At 42.0% G+C, this 19898-nt stretch overlaps 2 protein-coding genes across 2 annotated transcripts; both read left to right on the top strand.

Annotated features, from left to right (window-relative positions):
* The first annotated feature begins 637 nt into the window (after nt 1–637).
* LOC135501910 (ankyrin repeat domain-containing protein 50-like) lies at nt 638–12105 on the top strand. The gene is made up of 3 exons (XM_064794342.1): nt 638–811; nt 8030–8137; nt 10525–12105. Exon 3 carries the CDS (start codon nt 10663–10665, stop codon nt 12103–12105), a length of 1443 nt encoding a protein of 480 aa, XP_064650412.1. The 5' UTR covers nt 638–811; nt 8030–8137; nt 10525–10662.
* On the top strand, nt 12103–19601 carry LOC135501907 (uncharacterized). Its single transcript, XM_064794334.1, has 2 exons — nt 12103–14551; nt 15099–19601. The coding sequence occupies exon 1, from the start codon at nt 12606–12608 to the stop codon at nt 14541–14543; it is 1938 nt and encodes a 645-aa protein (XP_064650404.1). The 5' UTR covers nt 12103–12605; the 3' UTR covers nt 14544–14551; nt 15099–19601.
* The last annotated feature ends 297 nt before the right edge of the window (nt 19602–19898 follow it).

Raw genomic sequence — 19898 nt, 5'->3', positions numbered from 1 at the left:
ATTTCCAAGGCATTCCATGCGGTAGAACCTAAAGAGGGTGACCGTATCATAGATAACTGGAGGTCCCAAATAATGACCAGGCAAATCTGTGTCAAAGTATTACAAAAGTGTTCCGTCAAAAGCTTTCGTCATGTGCTGCCGCCTATCGGCGGTTCCTGGAACATTGCGTCAAGTTTCAAGACTTTATTATCGTTCTCTCCAAGACGTCATAGATATCATATCACTGTGGTTCATGTTTGGAAACTTTGTTTTGCTTCCAACGACGAGGGGGAACTGCAACCCATGCGCGTGGTCCCCGTAGATTCTTTATAAAAGGGCTTTTCAGTCTGAGATCGAGCAGAATGCTAGCACGACTTAGCATTTGAGGTAGTTCATCCCTCTTGCCTGAGCAGACACCCCACAGTCTCTCAGCAAAATGCAAACCTCGGCAAAATGAGCCACAGGAGCTCTTTCACATACATGTGCTATTCCCATGCACTAACTTTTATGGCTGTATCAAAACAGTATGACGAAACGAAATGAGCGATTAGTTGTACCTGGAATGTGCTGTAGAGATTCGCTGAATCCATACAGGGAATAGCCACATGTATTTGGCATATAATACCAGGTATATGGGTTACCAGGAATCGGTGGGCTGTGTTCTCGTCGGATCTTACAGGATGAAAAAGCTTTTCGCCATTTTGTCACACCACCACTCACCAGTGGTGCTCGTAGGGTGGTTGGAATTTTTGTGCGTTTTTATTGACTCATGGACTATTTGTGATCAGATTTGGAGAACAATGGATACATGAGGAGTAGGCCTAACTTGAGAGTAAGTAGCTCGGTTTTGAATAGTTTTTTGGAATTTTTCAATGCACTGTCTGCCTGTTGGAGTCGCTCAGATTTCACCATTCCAGAGTCGAGCCGACCCAGAGTTTTCGGAACCAGGGTTTGATGCGATGTGTTGCCACTAGAAGGGGAGTTACAGGGGTGATAAGATATCTGTATAGATAATGTAATGTATGTATGATGTGCTTAACCGTGTGCCTTCAGTAATGAGACCTGTTATTCTGAAGCCAAAGGAAAAGTTATTGGTTTATAATTGAACTGTAGATGTTGAAAAGAATTGTTTGCTGGCATCCATTTCATGACTTGCCTTTCAGATGAGCATGTAGTCAGTTGAGAAATGATAGTAAGTGTGATAAGGAATCTCATGTACGGAATATTAGTGCTGTGCTAGATTCCACTGTGTAAATGGCTTCACATGTTAAGAATGTCTGTAAATCGGCCAACTATCACATCAGAAACATTGGACGGATTCGGCAATTTCTTGATAAGAAATCTGCCGAAAAGCGTGTGCACTCATTTGTTACCGCCCGCTTGGACTACGCAAATTCATTGCTTCAGGGATTACCACAGGCACAGATGAGAAAGCTCTAGTTAATTCAGAACACTGCTGCACGGATTGTGACATGGACACGGAGACGTAAACACATCACTCCGGTTCTCCGTGACTTACATTGGCTGCATGTGCCGTCCCGTCTGGTTTTCAAGGTTCTGCTGCTGAATTTCAGGGCCTTTAATAATGGCCAGGCTCCCAGCTACATCAGAGATCTTCTGACTGTGTACAAGCCAGGGCGGTCACTTCGTTCAGCTGAACAATTGCTGTTGGCCGTGCCTGTATCCAAACGTTGTGGTTGTGACAAGGCCTTTAGTGTCAGTGCACCCAGACTCTGGAATGAACTTCCAAGGAACATCAGGGAATCAGAGTCTGTGGACATTTTCAAAAAGAGACTAAAGGGACACCTGTTTTTGTAGACATTTGTGAACTTTTTAACAGCGCCTTGAGCACCATTTCCATGGTGGATCTGGCGCTATACAAGACTCCGTATTGATTGATTGATTGATTGATTGAATTTGAATGCCAGAACCCCACCTCCATGCCACTGACAATAATGGAAAGATAATGACCTCATGTACTGTGTGTATTGTTGCAAGAATTGTATGTCATGCATTTAGATACATGAGATTACAATGTACCGCTGCAGATGGAAGATATGGGTCATTGTAACAATGAAATACTTTATGATGTTGCTGTAAGAGAAATGATTGTTGGAAATGGAGATGTTTGGTGGTGAGAGGAAGCATTACCCAAAAAGGGAATGCATCCTCTTACCTAGTGATGAAGAAGCCAGAAATAAATGATGGGATATTGTTTGTACTGACATAAACTGGGTATGATTACGGCTGACTGTGTCCTAGGTTCTCCCATATGAGGCTTCGGTACCTCTGACGCATGCGGTTGAAAACAATCCTGCAGTTAGTGTAGATGGTTCGAGTGTTGGTAAGGTGGTCTCGTGCGTTCATGGTATGCCACTGCTGGTGTTCAAAGTGTTTCCTTGTGTTGATGTTTGCTTGATTGTCACCATTTCCTGGGAATCTGTAGACTAGTACAAAGCACATCCATCACGGAAATGGCTGCCACAGTTGGAGGACACCAGACACAGCCCACCGGCTGCAGATGGGAGTGGAAGTGGAATTTCAAGCCTGCATTGGCCTACGGTACTACCCTAGGCCTAGATGAAATAGTAGGACTGACCATGCTGACAGTCACGCTGCTGGCCACAAGAAAGATGTGATATGTGTACCACGAGGCAATGGTCGTGTCCAGATGACAGACTGTACCTGCACACTTGCATAGCCTGATCATGCATGTGATGTAGCTAAGGTATGGCCTAGTTACACACTCGCTGCAAAAAGCTGCATGCACACAATGCACTGCACAGTGGCAGTAGGGTACACAACGCATCCGCAGGCGGGAGAGGAGGTGGCTATAAAAGCTAATCATAGGCCTGAAATCATGAAGACGACGCCATAAACACGGGGGGGGGGGGGGTATTCCTTATTATTGCCATTTCATATAGGCCTATATACACTTCATGAGTAGTCTTGACTTACAAATAAAGCGAAAGTTAGGCCTGGCAGAACCAGCATGTCATACATGTGCAGGCAGCACATACGTCATCATCAAACTGTGCCAGGGCACAAAACAATAGCCTGTTATACAGGCTAAGGTCCTCCGAACTTCAGAGACAGGTATATCAGTCTAACAAAACAACATCATCAAATCCTGCTCGTGCTATATATAACTTCACTTTTATCGTGACGTCAAACAAAACAACGTCATCAAATCGTGCTCGTGCTGTGATAGGTTTATGCCACATTCGCCTAAAAACTTCCACATTCGCCTATTCCACTTTAGCCTAATCCACATTCGCCTAATTTCCCTTTCGCGTAATTACTTTCTCGCCTAATCCTTTTTCGCCTAATTTTGGCATATACCTAACCCCCCTGTGGCACATAAAATGGGTCATTCCAAAATGCCATCTCTTATGGTCAATGATCTTAGCTTGGGTTATGGAATACTCTTACTCATGATAAGGAATTAGGCGAAAATGGAATTAGGCGAATGTTGATTAGGCGAAAAAGGAATGAGACGAAAATGGAATTAGGCGAATGTGGATTAGGTGAAAAAGGTTTAGGCGAAATGGTTTAGGCGAATGTGGATTAGGCGAAAGTGAATTAGGCGAATGTGGAAGATATCCTATAATATATAACTTCACTTTTTTCGTGACGTCATGGGTCTTCAGACATTTCGATTAAATCCTTTTTTCTCGGATTAATGCTTTTCATCATTTCCTACCATTTTATAATATTTCCAAGGCATTCCATGCGGTAGAACCTAAAGAGGGTGACCGTATCATAGATGACTGGAGGTCCCAAATAATGACCAGGCAAATCTGTATCAAAGTATTACAAAAGTGTTCCGTCAAAAGCTTTCGTCGTGTGCTGCCGCCTATCGGCGGTTCCTGGAACATTGCGTCAAGTTTCAACACTTTATTTTCGTTCTCTCTAAGACGTCATAGATATCATATCACTGTGGTTCATGTTTGGAAACTTTGTTTTGTTTCCAACGACGAGGGGGAACTGCAGCCCATGCGCGTGGTCCCCGTAGATTCTTTATAGAAGGGCTTTTCAGTCTGAAATCGAGCAGAATGCTAGCACGACTTAGCATTTGAGGTAGTTCATCCCTCTTGCATGAGCAGACACCCCACAGTCTCTCAGTAAAATGCAAACCTCGGCAAAATGAGCCACAGGAGCTCCTTCACATACATGTGCTATTCCCATGCACTAACTTTTATGGCTGTATCAAAACAGTATGACGAAACGAAATGAGCGATTAGTTGTACCTGGAATGTGCTGTAGAGATTCGCTGAATCCATACAGGGAATATGACGTCAAGGAAGTGGCCACCCACTGAAAGTGTCAATTTCAAGTGTCACAATAGCGCAAACGGTAGAGCGATGCGCAGTCACGCGCAGTGTTCCAGGTTCAACTCCTGCCCAGCCAAGGGGTTTCTTCTTTTAATTTTCATTCTTTGCTTTTATCTTTTATTTTCCTTTTTTATTCTCAAGAGATATACCGGTAGAACATTTTGAAAACGGCACTCTGCGTTGGGAAGGGGGTTGGTTGGTGCTGCTGGTACCAAACTGTACAACATTTTCGGTTTACTCCACCGGCTCCACATGCTCCGACTGGCTGCCTAATAGGCAGACATCATTTTGGTTCCCAAACCGCCACTAGGGTTCGGCTTCGAGAACCGAAATGAATATGGGTCATTTTAAAATATAGCCAAGTATTACAATCCTCTGGGGATATTTCCCATATTCCTGCATGTAGGTCCCTATGCTTCGCCTGAACTTCTCTCTCTCACGGCCCTGACAGGACTCCTGGGGCATGAATGGAGCTTGGTGTTGGCCCAGTACCGATAGCTGACCGAGAATATAAAACTAAGCAACCAATAGCCTTGGCTGTGGTTCCATCCCCTTTCTAATGGGTGTAATAAATTGGGTGGATAGATAGAAATAAGCCAAAGATACAAAACTAAACTTGAACTTTATTAAGATATAATCTTTGAAATGACTATGGCCACATAGGCTTAATAGCAAGTGAGGCAAAAATTACAATAATACAACTCTATTTAACAATGCAACATAATTTTACCTGAAGGAAAAAAAATCACAATGGGAATGCGGAATCCTAAAAATTCATTCATGAGGGCCTATAGTAGGCTGATAGGCATAGGCCATCTGAGTTTAACACTAACAGGCTCAGGCGATTGCTCCTGGCCTCGGAAATCGAAGGAAAACAAAATTATAAAATAGGCCGGGTCTATTTGGCAAGCCGCTCGCCGAACAGGCATCTTTTTTTGTCCTGTTTGGAGAGCCGCTTGCCAAACAGCACTAAAAGCCACCCTGTTCGGCCAGCCGGGCTTGCCAAACAGGTAAAAAATCTTCCCTGTTTGGCGAGCTGGAGACTTTACTTTAATATTAATGAGTTCGGCTCTCCATTCAGGACAAGAAAAAGTCGCTGTTTGGTAAGTCGGGCTTGCCAAGTAGTCACTTCCTATAAAATATTAACCGCACCATTGTGATGGCAGTGCATGAGTGGTCCCGGTTCCCTGCGCAGATTCAGCGAATCTTTACCAGTCCATGAGTCACAGTATTCTAACCTCGTCCCCAGGAGTCATACACACTATGTATCGAGGTTGACTCGATGTATTCTACTTTGTGGATACAGGCACAACTCATTGATCATTTCGTTTCGTCATTTCGCCATTTTGTCATTTCGCTGTTTTGATACAGCAAACTTTTATGTATGCTGAGCTGAGCAATTGCCTGTTGACTCCAAGTGTATAAAGTTAGACTGAGAGACATTCCCATCCTTTTTGATAAGGGTCAGGGTTATCACTACAGCTTTGAAACTGAACATCTACTACGCACAGCAAATTTAGGTAAGAGCAATTTTATAATTATTTTGAAAGGTTGGTTGAGGTGTACCCAACAAGGTTATAATCAGTACAAAGACAAAGTTACTCAAAACCAAAATGCCTCTGTATGAAGCACCAAGTGGGCACATTTATCCTGATGACATGGCGGTGATTGGCACCTTTATAGAACTTACTAGAAGAGTTGGTTGCTTTCCTCCAGGAACTTCTCGATTTTTTGACTCGTTTGATGGGTGGTGAGGACATAGATATGAGCTTGTATCCTGCCATCAATCATTTGGTATAAATTCAATCTCTGTAAATATGACTATCATCCCATGTCTGTAAACCATTTTACCACATTTATTGCCACTGTTATGAGGTGGGAATAAAGCTTATGATTTATATGAGAAGTATTTTAGCCTTTTGTGATAGCTTAGAGTAGTTGTTTCATCCTGATTCATATTGTCAGCCCTGTACTCGGTATCCTTATGTCAACGGGACGTACCATTGTCATTTTGCCCCCTGCCCAAGACCCTGAACTATTAGCCAAGCCCCTCTGAGACAGCTCTGGTTTGCCAGACTTGGATGTGACATTGTCCCTGTCTCATAGTTTGGTGAAGCCTTAACGCTCGACCCGGTTTTACAATATCTTTATGGAACTAGTTTGGCAAATAAAGTTACCGGCTACGGAACAAAAGTTCCGGTGGACGTACGTAGCTTTAGTTGTTAAGAGTAGTCACCAGATTTCGGAGACAGTTCGTGTGAGGCGGAGTTTCAGCCTCATTAGCATTTTGATGATGCATTTTGATATTGATACTGAGTATGCCAATAAGATCTCTGCGGACGATCCAGCAGAATTAAAGACCAACTTTGGAATATGATATACATATGTATATAATATATATACGTACTTTATTTCATATAAGGCCTCCGGCCCGTACAAAAATTACATATATTAAACAATCAAAATACAAACATAGCGGACATACACTGACTATAGTACATGTGGTAATATAAACTTCTCTCTTTTTTCCTTAGCTTTGAATAGAAAGTTTGAAACATTTCTAATGGTCAAAGTGGATTTGGAATTCATTTCGTTTATAAAGGATGCTAAATTCAGTTCTAAAAATGGTAATAATTCGTTTCTCAATTCAGCGTGAAAAGTACATATATTTAAAAAATGGAAATCATCGTCTCTTTCATTCAGGTCACAGAATATACAATCAAAGACTTCACCACCATATCTATCAAAGAAAGCCCCGCAACGAAAACTAGAAAAGGCATGCCTAAACTTACTAAGAAATAGCACATTTAAGAACCTTTCTGGTTCAAAAATTGATTTTTACAATTTGTAGTGGATCAGTGAGGCTGACTGCTCAAGCTCACTGTTCCACGTCTGCAGAGCACAATCCCTTACCCTTTGCTTAAAAAGAGAAACAAAATTACCCGCATTCCCTACCCCCTGATTTAACCAAGCAAACTGAAAACCTAAAACAGATAACATATTACATACTGCAGAAGCCCAGTTGGCTTTACCAATGTGAAAATCACAGACCAATCGTTTATACTTCATTTTAGAGTATCTCGACCTTGGCATTTCTAACAATTTTAACCAGTACATAAGACAGCGAACTTGAGAATCACTGACCAGCTTTCGCCTGCCGCAGTCACCCATCACTGCTAGGTTATGGGCATGTAGCGGTACCTTCAAATAGCGCTTACAACTGTACTGGACCCTCTCAATACACTCAAACTCTTTATGCCCCCACAGTTCACTACCATACAAAAGAACACATTGTTTGATAATGTACCAAATCTATACAAAGTACTGAAAAGAATGGTCATAGCTCTCTTGCCCTTTTCTGCTCTTTGGCTCACCATACTATTTTCCGACAAGCCTGATGTAAACTTAGCACCTAGATAGACATATTCGTTGACAACCTCTAACTCACGCCCCTCATAAAACCATCGTTTGTCAGCTGCTTACCTACCCCCCTTCCTAAAGACCATAATCTTTGTTTTACTTCTATTTACCTTCAAACCCCACTTTTTATTATGTCTCTCAAGGATCTTTAGTAAAGCTTGTAGACTATTCTTATCATCAGCCATTAGTACAATATCATCTGCAAAGAGCAGTAAATGGAGCCTAGGCTTGTCTTCTCCCAACCAAACACCTTGAATACCACATATTTGTGTGGTTATTGTGTTTCTTATTTAAAGTTCCAGGTGGAATCCAAGAACTCAAGACTGTACTTCCTCCTCATATAGCTGCTGTCACTGGAACGATACTGATTACCCCGAGCACGAGGATTCAAATAGGATCTGAAGGTAATATTCTTCTCTTTACTTTTCCTGACCCCTTAGAGAACCTTACATGTTATTCCCAATCAAACAATTACATTCGTGGCCGAAACTTTGGAGGAATACATTTCTACTAAGTCATATCCAATTGGTTGTCCTAAAGTCAATAAACATGTACTGAATTTAAACAAAAAAGGGACAATATAGGCATTGACAAACTATATCGTAGCTTGGCAAGTTGAAGTTCGCTTTCTAAAACGCATATCGCCCCTTCCAACAAACCAATTTCAAATCTCCGCGAGCTTGTTCCGTTCTATAGTGCATAGCGATACATAGCAGGCCTAGACCATGTATTCGCCGGGATTCTGGTCACGAGTCGGTATTGGGATAGAAGAGGTTGGGTTGGTTTGCAAGGACATACCTGTAAACAAGCTAATGTTTATTTCAACGCCTTTGAAGGCCATTGTGTTCGTGAGCAAGTGATCGACCTAATTAACAACTAATTCCCGTGATTTTCAGCGGGTGCGTACCAGCTTTAATTAGACCGTGGTACGTACATCTCATTCATTGGTGATTATCATGGTTGGCACTGTATAGCACAAGAAGCATAAAGATAGCTTGAACAATTTAGCAATGTTTCGTTTCATATCGCGCGCTCTCAGTCATAAAATGGCATCGGCACTTCTGATTACCGTCCACCAAGGCATGCATATAAGCATGTGAGATACGAACGATGAGGCCGCGGTTGCTGAAGTAGACTGGAAAAAAAAGTAATAATTGCCAAAGTAGTGAGCGACTGCAACAACCTGAGCATTTCTGTGTGCCTCCTCAGTCTAAAAACGCACTCTTGTTGCGCGAATTTTACTTCGGAGTTCCGGACCGTTTTTCTTTCCGACCTGCGCTCCCAGGCCCAGCTCCTACGTACCTGGTATATGAAAGCGAAAGCATTGGCATTGAGGCGTCAGGTACGCCCGTCACGTGACTGCATGATATGAAGTGGCTTCGATAGAGTTTATTAATTTTTTCATTGTAAAAGCCATCATTCCTAAGAGACTTCATTCGATTGGTTGACACTAAAACAGTATGATATAACTGATTCTAACACATTCGACTGTAACGCAGTGTTGATTTATATGTATTATGTAATACCAAGCATTGATTAGAGACGAAAACTTTTAAAACAAGCTATTGGTGAGGTAATACTCAGTTTTGAATATAGGGGGCTTTTGTAATTTGATTAGCCTTGACTCTTCCAAGGTTAGACTTATCTCACTGCTTCTGCGTGAAATAGTTCATTAAGACAAATGATTTTACACTGGGCCTCATTTTCGAGGCAGCGGTCTCAATTTTTTATCTTGATCTGTGCGACATTAAGATCTCGTGTTTCATTGCAGGCAAACTTGTAATCGCCTGGTAAAGCACTGGCCCAAACAAGTGATAACCGTCGCATGTGCTTTAAATCGCGGCTTTCACCAATCTAAATCTCTCGTTTGTGGAGCTGTTACTATTTTTTCTCGCGGACGAGAGATTCTTTTAACTCTACGTTTTTTGCACGATTATATTAAATTAATTGGACTTGTTGATTGTACTGTCTTAAGCAGATGGCAACATATTATATCATCGCAATTCTATGCTTCAACTCCGAGAATGCACTGCATTATACAGTGCGTATCAACAAAAGGTAATCCAAAGTCAAGGGGTTAATATTCCAAGGCTATTTAGTTTCAGAAGCTACATGTGGTCTACTATTGAAGAGGATATCCTCAGATTTCCATTGATACCATTCTTGCATAATTACGGTCTCGCATGACCGAGTAAATTGTAATTGAAAATGAAGAGTTCAAATCGAAAATTTCCAAGTTTGTGTAATCAGTGCAAGTTGAATGAATACGTTCAAATTGTACGTTTACCAACTTAAAAAGATTAAAACGAACACGATTTTCTCAGGAATTATTTGGCTTTATTCAGAGATCTTCTAATCTTGTATTTTATGCACCCACACTTTCAACATGCCCTCCGCCTCTTGCAACATAAAGTTCACAGCGATAGAGCATGCCCTGAACTGCTTGTCTGATCACTGCGCGATTCCTGCGTAAAACATCCACTTCGTGTTGAATTCGGCCCTCCAAGTCATTAAGATCACGGGGAGGAGTCGCAAACACCTTTTTTTTTTCATGTATCCCCAAAGGAAAAAGTGACCTAGTGTGAGATCAGTTTGTAATCGTTTATTTCAATTCTCCAAACTTGGACATTTTTGGAGGAATGGTATTATTGGAAAGCTGAGGATCTCCTCTTCATTAGTAAACCACATGTAAACCATATTGTTAAACTAAATAGTATTGGCATATTTACTCCATGAATTTGGATTACCTTTTTTTGATACGCACTGTATTATGGAAATGTTTGATTTCCAGCTCCCAAGAACAGTCCACGATGCCAGCCACACGGCTCCAACTTGCTCCGTTCGATGCAGCAGCATTCGGTTATTTTTTGCTAATCAGATTCCTCCTGTCATTCTGTGAACTGGAGTACATATAAAGTACAAAAATTACATGGATATCCTAATCTTCGCCTCGGCTATAGGAAACAAAGAGGTGGTGGATCTATTGATTAAAGCGGGGGCGGATATAGAATGTAAAGACAATCGCAGGAATACTCCAATCATCATCGCCTCGATTAAAGGACACCAAGAGGTGGTGGATCTATTGATTAAAGCGGGGGCGAATATAGAATGTAAAGACAATGACGGGGATACTCCAATCATCATCGCCTCGACTAATGGACACCAAGAGGTGGTGGATCTATTGATTAAAGCGGGGGCGAATATAGAATGTATAGACAATGACGGAGATACTCCAATCATCATCGCCTCGATTAATGGACACCAAGAGGTGGTGGATATGTTGATTAAAGCGGGGGCGAATATAGAATGTAAAGGCATTGGCGGGAATACTCCAATCATCATCTCCTCGATTAAAGGACACCAAGAGGTGGTGGATCTATTGATTAAAGCGGGGGCGAATATAGAATGGAAAGACAATGGTGGGAATACTCCAATCATCTTCGCCTCGATTGAAGGACACCAAGAGGTGGTGGATCTATTGATTAAAGCGGGGGCGAATATAGAACATACCAACAATGAGGGAAGAACTCCGTTTGGTTGTGTTTCGATTGAAGGACACAAAGAGGTGGTGGATCTATTGATTAAAGCGGGGGCGAATATAGAATGTATAGACAATGGGGGGAATACTCCAATCATCATCGCCTCGACTAATGGACACCAAGAGGTGGTGGATCTATTGATTAAAGCGGGGGCGAATATAGAATGGAAAGACAATGGTGGGAATACTCCAATCATCTTCGCCTCGATTAAAGGACACCAAGAGGTGGTGGATCTATTGATTAAAGCGGGGGCGAATATAGAATGTAAAGACAATGGCGGGAATACTCCAATCATCATCGCCTCGATTAATGGACACCAAGAGGTGGTGGATCTATTGATTAAAGCGGGGACGAATATAGAATGTAAAGACAATGGCGGGAATACTCCAATCATCTTCGCCTCGATTAAAGGACACCAAGAGGTGGTGGATCTGTTGATTAAAGCGGGGGCGAATATAGAATGGAAAGACAATGGTGGGAATACTCCAATCATCTTCGCCTCGATTAAAGGACACCAAGAGGTGGTGGATCTATTGATTAAAGCGGGGGCGAATATAGAATGTAAAAGCATTGGCGGGAATACTCCAATCATCATCTCCTCGATTAAAGGACACAAGGAGGTGGTGGATCTATTGATTAAAGCGGGGGCGAATATAGAATGTAAAGACAATGACGGGCATACTCCAATCGTCATCTCCTCGATTAAAGGACACAAGGAGGTGGTGGATCTATTGATTAAAGCGGGGGCGAATATAGAACATACCAACAATGAGGGAAGAACCCGTTTGGTTGTGTTTCGATTGAAGGACACAAAGAGGTGGTGGATCTATTGATTAAAGCGGGGGCGAATATAGAATGTATAGACAATGGGGGGAATACTCCAATCATCATCGCCTCGACTAATGGACACCAAGAGGTGGTGGATCTATTGATTAAAGCGGGGGCGAATATAGAATGTATAGACAATGGGGGGAATACTCCAATCATCATCGCCTCGACTAATGGACACCAAGAGGTGGTGGATCTATTGATTAAAGCGGGGGCGGATATAGAATGTAAAGGCAATGGCGGGAATACTCCAATCATCATCGCCTCGACTGAAGGACATAAGGATGTGGTGGATCTATTAGTTAAAGCGGATGCAATTATTGAAGTCAGTAACTATGAAAACGACACTCCGATTGTTTGCGCAGCTAGACGGGGTTATGTTGAAATTGTAGATGTTTTGTTGAAAGAATGTGCTTGTTCCAGAAGTTCTAGTTATGGATTGATATTAAATATCGGTGCAACGTTTGGTCGACGACGGGTCGTTGAATGTATTTTGAGACGCGGGATGTCATTAGAAATCCGTGACTTGAAAGGAAACACCCCACTTCAAAATGCAATCATAAAGGGTCATCTCTCAGTGGTCCAACTCCTAATAAGGAGTGGAGCAGATACATCCACATCAAACTTTTCGTCGGAGAGTATTATATATTCTGCTGCTTCGTGTGGCCATGCCGATATCGTAAAATACTTGGGAAGCAGTGATGCACGGAAGTTATTGGATTTGCCCAATGCCAGTGGGTGGTCGCCTATTGCCAAGGCAGTTTCAGGTGGTCATTTTCGGACAGTTAGACAACTTCATCAGCTTGGAGCTGACATGAACTGCAGCGTAAATGGAAAAGGACTGCTTCATCTAGCAGCTGAGTCCGGTTGCCTAGATATCTATCAATATCTTATCATCGCTGGGCTTGACTGCAAACGACCCAACATCCATGGATTGAAGGCTTATGAATGCTTCCCCTTTCAATCAAAACTTAATTATCAAGCAAGCAACCGATTAGGACATTCCTCCGAACAAAGTCTCTCTTACGTCATGTCGCGATTAAATGAGCAATATGCTACACCCGCGTATAGATACAAACTTTCAGAACTATCGGGTGTACTGGGACTAGGCAGCGTGAATATTATCGAGGGTGGTGTTTCAGAAACTATCATGGGGTTTGTAAGGGAGAAGGAGGTTATTAAGGGTTTAGAGTTATGCGGAAGTTCGGCTGAGGGCACGAAGGTTCAGCTGCCTGATGAAATGGACTTCCTTAGATTGGTACCTTCAAATCATTTCTCTCGAAACGAAATGGTTGACAACTTACATGGATATAAGTTTATACAAAATAAAACAATTAAGATCAGGTTTTTATCAAGTAAAGCACTCCATGAGAGTGCAAGCCAAAACCTAGAATCTAGCGCAAAAGCCCAAGAGTCTAAAAAAAGCGGAGAAATCCTTTTGCAGGCAGTTGCTGGAGGAGGCGGTGCCAGTGTTCCTGTGACTATTAGATGGCCCGATGATAAACCTTCAAAACGCATTGTCTCAGAGCATATAGTAACAACCTTACCTGTAGATGATTGGCCCGATGATTGGCAAGAGGATTGGTCCGATAATGCACTACAGAACGGAGAGTCTGAAAGTGAGGTAACGGCGGACGTTTGTGTTTATCAACGGACTGGATACATCTTATCTCAAGCTGATGTTAGAAGAGGATTGGCCAGTGTTCCTGTGACTATCAAAAGGCTTGAAAATATATCATCCAGTCTCCTTATCTCTGTGGATATAGTACCGATATTTCATGTTGATGATTGGCCAGACGATGCTATCAAGAAGACCTGGCGAATGGACGAGGACACCTTGAGGAAGAGTGGGTATAGGCTGGTCCTGAAACCGCCACACAAGGACAGTGAGTACGGACGGTTGCTACCCGAGGAAGACAGAGAAAGAATGTTGCGGATCTCCTTCTCTCATCTAGAACCTGTCACAATCGCACCTTTGGATCCAAGAATCAAAGACGCATACATCACAGCAAAGTGTCTGAGGTCACCTATGGCATGTGGCGTTGTGATTAGAGACACGAACGGCGTCATACATTTCGTCAGTCACTTCCTTACAAGCTACCTCCTGAAGACAGTCTTCCTCCATAACATAGACGACTTCCTTGAGACAAACAGGAGCCTGCCAGAGATGGTCTACATCATCTACAGCCAACTTGAGGAGTACCTCGGCAAGGGCAACCTACCGTTCTACTGGCAGCCCAGCGTCAATCTGCTGGAAGGCTTGAAACTCAACATAGCCAAGTCTCATCAAGTCGCCAAGCTGATGAAGGCAATCGTCGGTAGGATGTCCCGCCTGGAGCGTGGTGATGAGAACCATGGTGACGACGCGAGGGAAGATGGGCCAGGCATTGAAGCCGCTGATGACGAGCCTGACATAGGTTGTTACATCGTCGAATTAGAATAGCGAGCAAGGTAACTCTCTTGGTCAATCCCAATGAACACAATTAGCTTTAAAATTAATAATTCACTCATCTTCGCGTATATTGTATATTCCGAGATGTCATATAACCTAAATATCCATGTTTGATATCATAGTTTCTGTAGAGAGTTCCATTGCGTAAATTATGCTAATTACAGCAAGTCCTTCTTAGGATGTAAAGACCATACTAAATTACAGCACAGCCGGTAGAAATAATTCTTTCATTGTCTTTGATTACAGGGACCAATTCCCCTCTTGGTTCAAAAATGCACTTTGTTTGAATGAACTATCTAACTACAATATCTCTCGTATTGGCCTACAATCCACCGAATAGATTCTTGGAGGGCTGGACAATGATTTGTCGTGCCTGACTTAAATAAATCAAATACTGTCATGGTCTTTTGGGCTTGCTTTCTTTTGTCTATCCCTCCAGCATGCAAGGTGATGGCGTCACGTGAAACCACTTCATACACAATAAATAGTGTTGAGTAATCGCTTTCAGAAGTACAATGTGCCTGATATTAATATGTTTATTTCCAGTAATCTTCACCCCGATGAACACTTTGTATGCGAGACGGATGCTCCGGTGTAACCACATCTATGGTTATTCCCTGGCCTCACCCGGCCCCGCCAGTTCAAACCACGAGAGTGCATGTGTGCGAGTTGGGCCGACGCGACAGGCGCAGCGGTCGGAGAGAGTCTCTGGCAGGGTATCTCGGACTTTGGTTCGACATCGAAAGCCTCAAGTGCGTCAGGACCTTCAAAGCCAAGTGGTAGGGAATTCGTTCTTGAAATGACACCGGGCTCAAAATTGCTGCTATGTTGACTTCGAGAGAGAGAATGGTGAGAGATCGTGTGGTGTACAAAAAACAAGCACGACCGTAACATTTTAGAAAACTTCTGAAATTATTCAGACCCCCTCCACCTCTTACACCTCCCCGTTATTCAGAGATGGAATTGCAAAACTGTAGACTTTCCGAGGTTGGGGACACATCACGGAGATGATATACCAAATGTTCACCACTTCTGAAAAAAAGTATCAGAACTTTCAGATTTTGGTAAAAAATGCACCCCCTAATTTTAGATGATTTCTGAAGTTTTACAATCTATTTTCTACTTTTAACTATGAAATTGATACAAAGGCGACACATTGGCATTGTTCATCCCGATTGAGTTGAATGATGGATGGCATCCAACGACAATGCGTATGATATCTACAGGGGGCTTGGCTTACATATCCAGACACTCTCAGATCGGTATTATGACATAGGAAGTTGGATGTTGCACTCAATTCCTTTCATAGTACTTATGAGTTACTTACACCCTTTGATATGCTGACTGCATGGGTGAACAAAGGTATGGACTGGTATATCTTGTATTGACATGTTAACTTGTATTGATATTGTAATTGCATGAGGTAGGGTAGCTACCTTATAACCTTAATATCCTTATGTATTGAATTGTATAAATTGTATTGTCAAGTATTTACATGTATAAACTTGTATCGACTTATATTGTACTATGTTCGGTGTAACTTTTTATAATTATGTGTGTAACATTATTATATGGTAGAAGTCAGAAGGCCTAGAGATTGCAAGCTGTTTGAAGCCAGTCTATTACTATCATAACATTGTATTGCAAGAGAGTCACATTCATTATTTCCTATATTTTGTGAGTAACATTTAAGAGTGTGAAGCCTGGTAGGCCCTGTCACAAGTTCTAAATGATCAAGTGATTACGGTTTTATGTACGCTTGTAATGACTCTCATTACAGAATGACTGCAAGCTTGTGGATGGATATAGATTGAATACTCGTTAAGGTGAAACTATAGTGCCTCCATGTTGCCAGTCAACAAGAATTCATCCAAAATATCCACAAACTGGTAAAAGTGTTACTCGGAGAACATAATAGTTTGCGTTGCCACCGAACAACATGTTATATGCCAAAGACAAGCAAATGCTTTTACTTCAATTTTGTGCAGAAAGGTTTTGTGTACATGTACAGTACATATAGCGTTTTAAATAAAATCACCCGCCAGTCTCTTTCATATCAGCCATTATCTTGTCCTATTTGTTGGTGTTTGAATCCGGTGTTCCTAATACATTAACATAATAAAGAGTGAGTATATAGTTTCACCTTAAGGGTTGACAATAGGTATCGCCATTTTGTCGAGTCCTCCAAATCCTAAAGTCTTTAGAGCTCTTTCAAAACATAGTGAAAGCTCATTTCAAGGGCTGGAGTCTGTTTATTGCTTTCCAGAGAACAGCTTCCAGTCCAGGGTTTCAAATGAGCATTCACTACGTTTTGAAGGAGTTCTAATTGCCTTTTGATTGCACGTTCTAGCCAAAATGGCGGTACCTATGGTCAACCCTTAATCTTAGTGCACCTTCAGCTTTCCAACAATTGTTTGGGTGTCTTTTTAGACTTCGAACTATTTTGAGTTTCTCTCTAACGTTGTTTAAGGCAACTGGCTGGTCTTAATGACTGATCATAAAATTCAGTTTTATTTATGCTACATGTGTATCTTTTTCCAATATATGTACCGTTTAGATATTCGCCTTAGTGGCGATTTTTACGTGACCGTAATGAGACCTTAGAAGGCTATTCTAACGTGAATTATTTTGGCCGATACGCGAATTTGTTATGAAAGATAATTATTTGATGAAGGTTGAAAAGATTTTATGGCGGTAAAGGCTGGGTAATGACTGGTAATGTAGTGAGTGGGTTAACGTGACAAAACAACTGCGACTTGATCACTCATTGCAACCATTCCAGCGAAGTGTCCTTGCGAACCATATGCAAGTTATTGTAAACATTTTCAGTGAGATTTTGATTTTTGAAGGCCCAGGTGTCCTTGGTCGAAGTTGCTCAATGCAAATCTCCTTTGATTCAGAGTTTCCTAATGAGAATTTCATCATGGCATGTGTAAAAAAGAGGTAGTCGCTGTGAATGGTTGATTTTGGGTTGTAAACAATGGTTTTTGTGCCAAACAGGTGGGTTTTGGGTGGAAAGATTTGTTAGGATACAAATCCGGTGTTTTAAAAACTTGAAAGTGGCAAGAGTGGTTTTATTAAAGTGGTTTGGTGTTATTAGATTTACCTTAGTAAAATTTCAGTTCGAGATAAGACCACCATTGAATATTCATAGGTTGCAGTATTCAGACCTATCAACGAGAAGCTTTTCCGATTATCTTTAGAAATCCGCAGTCAACGACCACTTTAATTTCCACAAGTTTGTCGCCAGACTGTCCGAAATATCATATCCACATCTAAGATTCAATTCTGCCCGCAGTAATTGGTGCGACGTGGGCAAACTTTGGCAAATGAACTGATGAAAGTCTTTAACAAATCAATGGTGGTTTTGCCTCGTTGGACGAACGAGTCCTTCAGTTCTCACCCCCTATTCTAGTAGGCGCTGTCTACCCGGCTCAACACTTGCGACAGGCGACACTTCAAAAAAAAAGTCCTGGCTTTACTGTGTGTTTCTGAATCGAAGTCCGTTGCGATTATATTTTATAGTTCGGCTAATTCAAGCCATTATATGTGTACATGTAATCATGTGCAATTTCGCAAATCATTTTGATTACAGTTCAGTAATGCACAGATAGAGGGAGATATTGCATGTAAATGGAATGTTCATAAAATTCGTGTCCGTCTTCAAGCAATAAGACTTGAATTATGGTTAGACGCTTTATGTCATTCGGTACAGATTCATCCTAACCGGTGTAGAAGTAGAAAATGTCCGAGGGAAAAACCATCCACCCTATTGTATTTTGTCAGATTATGGTATTATGGTTCTTTCGGTGACATTACCGTCAATAGGTCAGAGATTAAAGAGCATAATAGAATCCTTTGCTCCCCCGGAAATTCTATCCTGGGACATTTCAAACTTCTACACCGGACTCATTGAAAACACTCATGTCTCGATATCGATATGAGGGCGGTTCATGCGGGGGGGGGGGTTGTCTCAGATGTTCCTATCTCTTTGATACTCTCTGTAGTCAATGTGAGCCTTAGAGGCAGCACGTACTTGGATATCACTATGTATGTTTATTGTTGCTTTTGCGCTGTTTAGTTTAGTTATCATGCTGTTTGTATTCTTAACATGAGGGACAGTACTAAGTATGTATTCTAAAATACCTTGGTACCGTAAAGTCAACTTTTAAATGGAAAATGCATAAGCCTCGTTCTGAGAACGGAGTGTTTTGGACACGCAACCAAGATGCTCTACCAAAGTTCCCTCGGGTTGCACTAAAATGTGGAACCATGCACACGTCACGTCAATGGAATTTCAGCTCACTTCAGAAGTTTGAGGCTCTCAAAACACTGCTTCAAACACAAATCAGTCAAGGAAGCATCAACCACCCTAAGTTTTTTAATGAGCACTACACATATTTGCCGAGAAAAACGCTCCAAATAGCCCATTTGCGCGGATTTTAGCATCACTTGAGCGAGCCGATGCGGACTTCCTATGCGCGCTGTACAAAATGTACATGTCTCATTTTCTATAACGTTGCCGTAACATAATGTAAACAATGGCGCTACCGGCGCTCCGGCCGGGCCGGCGATGGATGGAATTTGCCAAATTCGCACATATTCAAGTTATTTTCGTGGCCTATCTTTTTAAGTTTGAGGTATTTTAGAATAGAAATTGAACCCTCGGCTTCGGACCTTGGTTGAGTTACCAAGACACTCTCGGATGGAGCTAAAATTTCATCCAAACCCTCGCCTGTCGGCTCGGGTTTGGACTGTATTTTAGCTCCACCCTCGAGTGTCTTGGTAACTCAACCAAGGTCCTCCGCCTCGGGTTCAATTCCTTAAACCATTATGATAGATGTATTTTATCGACGACTAACTTTGATGAGTTCGCTGAGTCCATGTACTACTAAGTGTGAAAGCCTATTTACGAGTGTCCCGTAAATGGATTCGCCCAGGATTTGATGATACTACGTACAGACCTTCGTACCTCGTACTATGTTGCTTATAAAGATTGCGAAACCTCCCTATTATTTCAATAATTAGATTATAGCCTGAGGCAAGAAAATGACAAACATTGTTATCCGAGTTCGATATATATGTATAGCTATTATAGTAATTAACAGAGACTGGAGGGCACCGTAACTGTGGACGAAGCCTTTAAATGAACATGGACGAAACGCTCTTCTCTCGAAGAAAGGACTGGACAACTGAGGCAAGGATGCCCGTTTTGGAAATTGCACCAGTCCCCCCCTGAAACGCCTCGATTCGAATATGCAGCAGATACCACGGCGTAGCTAATTTATCTCCCCCCCCCCCCCCCCACCACCTCCCAAAAGAGAAACCCCTCCATTCGACTATGTC

The sequence above is a fragment of the Lineus longissimus genome, chromosome 17 (assembly GCF_910592395.1).
Source record: "Lineus longissimus chromosome 17, tnLinLong1.2, whole genome shotgun sequence".
Taxonomy (NCBI): Eukaryota; Metazoa; Nemertea; class Pilidiophora; order Heteronemertea; family Lineidae; genus Lineus; species Lineus longissimus.
This window is presented reverse-complemented; position numbering and strand designations above follow the sequence as displayed.